At 48.0% G+C, this 5,661-nt stretch overlaps 1 protein-coding gene across 3 annotated transcripts in view; it reads left to right on the top strand.

Annotated features, from left to right (window-relative positions):
* Window positions 1-1,194: 1,194 nt before the first annotated feature.
* The window catches only part of prokr1 (prokineticin receptor 1), a 5,787-nt gene continuing 1,320 nt past the window's right edge, over window positions 1,195-5,661 (top strand). The window contains exons 1-2 of one of the 3 annotated variants that reach the window (XM_033026347.1): window positions 1,195-1,459; window positions 2,292-2,803. In XM_033026347.1, the coding sequence (XP_032882238.1) occupies window positions 2,334-2,803 (470 nt within the window). In that variant the 5' untranslated portion in view covers window positions 1,195-1,459; window positions 2,292-2,333. Of the gene's footprint in view, window positions 1,460-1,852; window positions 2,030-2,131; window positions 2,804-5,661 lie in introns of those variants that run through there. The other 2 variants (XM_033026349.1, XM_033026350.1) reach the window with 2 other exon arrangements.

Below are 5,661 nucleotides of genomic sequence, written 5' to 3'. Positions count from 1 at the left end.
GGCCCACTGAGTTCCACCAGCACTCTGGATTTTGCTTGATAACTTGGGTTGCAGCGGGTCCGTTTCATCCCAAATCTCATTTTACCTTTGTTGCAAGCGGTGTGATCGGCTACGAGCAATCATTCCGATGGTTGCCCAGAGTAGGGGAAACGTGGAACAGGGGAAAGAGGTTTAAGGTGAAGGGGAAAACATTTAATAGGAATCTGAGGGGTAACTTTTTCACACCAAGGGTGGTGGGTGTATGGAACAAGCTGCCAGAGGAGGTAGTTGAGGCTGGGACGTTTAAGAAACAGTTAGACAGGTACATGGATAGGACAGGTTTGGAGGGTTATGGATCAAACGCGGGAAGGTGGGACTAGTGTAGATGGGACATTCACAAATTCACAAGTTTGTGGAATTCCCTGCCACAGAGGGCAATGGAGGCCAAGTCACTGGATGGATTTAAGAGAGAGTTAGATGGAGCTCTAGGGGCTAGTGGAGTCAAGGAATATGGGGAGAAGGCAGGCACTGGTTATTGATTGGGGACGATCAGCCATGATCACAATGAATGGAGGTGCTGGCTCGAAGGGGCGAATGGCCTCCTCCTGCACCTATTTTCTATGTTTCTACGTTTCTAAGTTATAGTAGAAGTAGGCCATTCGACCCATCGAGTCCACTCCGCCGTTCAATCATGACTGATCTCTGCCGCCTAATCCCATTTTCCTGCCTTCTCCCCGTAACCCTTGACACCCGTCGGCTGGTGTGGGCAAGTTGGGCCGAAAGGCCTGTGTCACTCTCTGAGTCAAAGGAAATCAAAATTCGTTCAGCGTTGGGAGGAAGTGCAGATGCTGGTTTAAACAGAAAGACAGACAGACAGACAGACAGACAGACAGACAGACAGACAGACAGACAGACAGACAGACAGACAGACAGACAGGCAGACAGACAGACAGACAGACAGACAGACAGACAGACAGACAGACAGACAGACAGACAGACAGACAGACAGACAGACAGTGAAAAGCGATCGAAGCAATTGTGAAATGTCTCCAGATTTCGTATAGCATTTATTTTTTAAATGGTAAACTCGAACCACTTGTTGGTCAGTTAGCGGGTCCACCCTTGCGGCGGCCAGTCTGTGTACATTGTGGACTCACTCGCCCGGTGTACGAATAGGCAGCGTGAATCGCGGCGGGATCGCGTCAGACAACGCGTTGCTTTTGTTGACATTGATGGCTGATTCCAAGGCAGAGGTTGCGTGGGTGATCTGATACGATACGACAGCTGCCTTTTTTTGCTTCGTCAGAACCAGTGTGCCTCTGTCTGTCTGTCTCTCCCTCCCCGCTGGCGCCGAGGCTCCCGAGTGAAGCCCACATCACTTTGCACTTGTCCACAATCTTTTGTTGTCCGGTCGACAGAACCAAGCCAGACCCCGGAGTGACCAGTGATTGTAGATACAACGCCGAAAAACAAACCCCGGGTGATACTTCACGGCAATGTTAACGGAACACTTTCCCTGATGTGCCCCACACACATTGCACCAAGGTGCTGCCACTGCCGGTTAAAACTCAACGCTGGTGGATCTGTAAAGCGAAATTATCCAATGTTTCAATTGGACTTTCCCAATTTCTAAATTTTCTGAAGAAGGGTCTCGACCCGAAACATCACCCATGCCTGACCCGCTGAATTACTCCAGCATTTTGTGTCTATCTTTACCTTATTGTCTCGTGTACCGAGGTCCGGGGAAGTTAATTATTTTGTACAAAGGAAATTAAACCTTGTTCAGGGCAGGAAGGAACTGCAGATGCCGGTTTAAACCGAAGATGGACACAAAATGCTGGAGTAACTCAGCGGGTCATGCGGCATCCGTGGAGAGAAGGGATGGGTGACGTTTCTAGTCGAGACGACCCTTCCTTCGGGTAACGCTTTAATTTCAGATTTCTACAGCATCCGATAAATAAATAGCAGAGCTTGTGACGAATGTGACAACAATTAAACCGGGCTAAAAATACTTCAATATCTCTGCTGAAAATGAAATGTAAACTTGGCGGTTGGTCACGCTCGCTGTTACATGTCGCCTTTGTGAAAATAGTCTTAAATGGTGAAGATATTTCGGTGCAAAATTTGTTTTTAATTTATTTTGTCACGGGGATTGCGATTGAAGGAGAGATTTTTGTGCGCAAGTATAAAAAATATATATATATTATAGTTTTATTAACAAGATTGTGTTCTCCCAATATCTCCAGCCAGCTTGCTTGTCTCTCATCACCCATTAATTGACGTATGTTGTGTTGTGTTGTTCGCGCCTATAGTGTTGGCATCTTTGAAACGCTGGGATTGGAACATAGTCTCCGATGGAAGACCAGTGTGAGGATTTATTCGAAGTTTACCAGAGCGCCCCCGACCCACTGGACTTGAGGAATCTGCTCCAGTCACAGAACGTCAGCTGCGACGACCCTGACTACGATATCTCGCGGTCGGAGAGGCACGATTTCACGGCGGGCGCCACGTTCAGAGTGGCCAGGACTATGGTCGGGGTAGTTCTGGTCGCCATTATGTTGGTGTGCGGCGTGGGGAACTTGGCCTTCATCGCCGCCTTGGTCCGCTACAAGAAACTCCGCAGCATCACCAACCTTCTCATCGCCAACCTGGCCGTCTCCGACCTGCTGGTGGCCGTCGTGTGTTGTCCGTTTGAGATGGATTACTACGTGGTGAGGCAGCTGTCGTGGGAGCACGGGCACACTCTGTGTGCCTCGGTCAACTATCTCCGTACCGCCTCGCTATATGTGTCCACCAACGCGCTCCTCGTCATCGCCATCGACCGGTGAGTGTGTGTGGCTCTTTGTCCATGTTCTGGATGTGTCTGACAATAGACAATAGACAATAGGTGTAGGAGTAGGCCATTCGGCCCTTCGAGCCAGCACCGCCATTCAATGTGATCATGGCTGATCATCCCCAATCAGTACCCCGTTCCTGCCTTCTCCCCATATCCCCTGACTCCGCTATCTTTAAGAGCCCTATCTAGCTCTCTCTTGAAAGCATCTAGAGAACCGGCCTCCACCGCCCTCTGAGGCAGAGAATTCCACAGACTCACCACTCTCTGTGTAAAAAAGTGTTTCCTCGTTTCCGTTCTAAATGGCTTATCCCTTATTCTTAAACTGTGGCCCTTGGTTCTGGACTCCCCCAACATCGGGAACATGTTTCCTGCCTCTAGCGTGTCCAAGCCTTTAATAATCTTATGTGTTTAAGAAGGAACTGCAGATGCTGGAAAATCGAAGGTACACAAAAATGCTGCAGAAACTCAGCGGGTGCAGCAGCTTCTATGGAGCCATAGATGCTGCTGCACCCGCTGAGCTCCTCCAGCATTTTTGTGTACCTTTAACAACCTTATATGTTTCAATGAGAGAGTCCCTCTCATCCTTCTAAATTCCAGAGTGCACAAGCCCAGCCAGCCGCTCCATTCTCTCAGCATATGACAGTCCCGCCATCCCGGGAATTAACCTTGTAAACCTACGCCGCACTCCCTCAATAGAAATGGTCTGCAGTCGGCGCGAGTAAAAAATAGGGAGGAACTGCAGATGCTGGAAACCTTAGAACAACACACAAAGTGCTGGAGGAACTCGGCTGGTGGAGCGAATGGACATTTGGGCTCCGGACCTGAAAAGTCGTCTGTCCGTCTGCCTCCACAGATGCTGCTTTGACCAAAGACGATAAAAAGGTTATGGGGAGAAGGCAAGAGAATGGGGTTGAGATGGAGAGATAGATCAGCCATGATTGAATGGTGGAGCAGTCTCAGTGGGCCGAATGGCCTATTTCTGCTCCTATGTCATCATGGCCGTATGATCTTATATTCCTCCAGCACTTTGTATGTATGTGTGCGTTTCGTTTCTGATGAGGGTGCAAGATAGAGTAACGTGTTTCACCACTGAAATAAGCACGCAGAGATAAACACGAAATACTGCAGTAACTCAGCGGGACAGGCAGCGTCTCTGGGGAGAAGGAATGGAAAACATAGGTGCAGGAGTAGGCCATTCGGCCCTTCGAGCCAGCACCGCCATTCAATGTGATCATGGCTGATCATCCCCAATCAGTACCCCGTTCATGCCTTCTCCCCATATCCCCTGACTCCGCTATCTTTAAGAGCCCTATCTAGCTCTCTCTTGAAAGTATCCAGAGAACCGGCCTCCACCGCTCTCTGAGGCAGAGAATTCCACAGACTCACCACTCTCTGTGAGAAAAAGTGTTTCCTCATCTCCGTTGTAAATGACTTACTCCTTATTCTCAAACTGGGGGCCCCTGGCGACGTTTCAGGTCTGGAGAAGGGTTCCCGACCCGAAATGTCCATTCCGCTGAGTTCCTCCGGCACATTGTGTTTTGTTCAAGTTTGCCGCTTCTACAGTTCCTTGTGTCTCCAGTCTCACGGGGAATGCCTGTTGTTAGGATGGTGGTGTCCGTTTCAAGAGTTGTTTTTAAATCAACCACAGCCGATACAAACATTCCCAAATGTTCCCTTCTTCCAAATCTTGAACATTTACAGCGATGAACATAACTAGATTTAACCGGTCGATAAAAATATCCCTCCCCCCCCTCCCCCTGCTCCATCGGTGTGAAGAAGGGTCCCATCCCTGGACATCCCTTGTCCATTCCCTCCACAGAGTTCCTCCAGCACTTTGCGTTTCGCTCAAGATGACACCCTCTGCACTTCATTGCACCTCGATAATAGACTCCTCTGTGTAATGAGACGTTCTCCCGTGTAAAACATAGTTAAAGTATATCGTTCTGTGCAGGGGGTTTTTTGAATGGCAATTTAGCGACGTGGGCAGAATGTGAATCCGCTCTAAACAAGCTAAATAATTCGCTCTAGAACAAAGCAGGAAGGAACTGCTGATGCTGGTTTACACTGAAGATAGATACAAAATGCTGGAGTAACTCTGCGGGACAGGCGGCAGCTCTTAAAAATAGCGGAGTCAGGGGATATGGGGAGAAGGCAGGAACGGGGTACTGATTGTGGATGATCAGCCTTGATCACATTGAATGGCGGTGCTGGCTCGAAGGGCCGAATGGCCTACTCCTGCACCTATTTCCTATGTTTCTCTGCATGAATCTGTTGCTTTGTGAGTTAATGGGAGTTTCCCAATGTTTACACCTTTTTAGAAAAACCAGCTTGGATCGCAGCATTTTGTTTAAGGCCTTCGTGTAACAAGCCCCGAGTCGCTGGATTTCGCTCCGGATATTTCCATGCGCGCTGTCCATTCGAAACTTTGTGTGTTCGATTGTTGAGAGCGAAATCATATTCAGTCCAGGTCCCTGCAAATATATATATATATATATATATATATATATATATATATATATATATATATATATATATATATATATATAACTCGCACACAATGATACAGTGATGATTTACAATTTTACATGGGACTGCATCTGTATTATAGATGTATTATAGTTAGTGATTGAGTCTTGCCAGCGGTGGGCAGTGTGTTGTGTAGTAATGGGTCGGACAGGACTCCTGTCGGAGAGTGGAGGTCTTCAAAGTAGACAACCCCCCCCCCTAACCCGGGTCTCTGGTGCTGCCCTTAGAGTACATATCGACTACATACATACACATACATGGTACACGCATACACATAGTTGCTTCATAACCATATGTTATACCTTGTTGAGTTACAAGAT

The sequence above is a fragment of the Amblyraja radiata genome, chromosome 8 (genome assembly GCF_010909765.2).
Source record: "Amblyraja radiata isolate CabotCenter1 chromosome 8, sAmbRad1.1.pri, whole genome shotgun sequence".
Classification (NCBI taxonomy): Eukaryota; Metazoa; Chordata; class Chondrichthyes; order Rajiformes; family Rajidae; genus Amblyraja; species Amblyraja radiata.
This window is presented reverse-complemented; position numbering and strand designations above follow the sequence as displayed.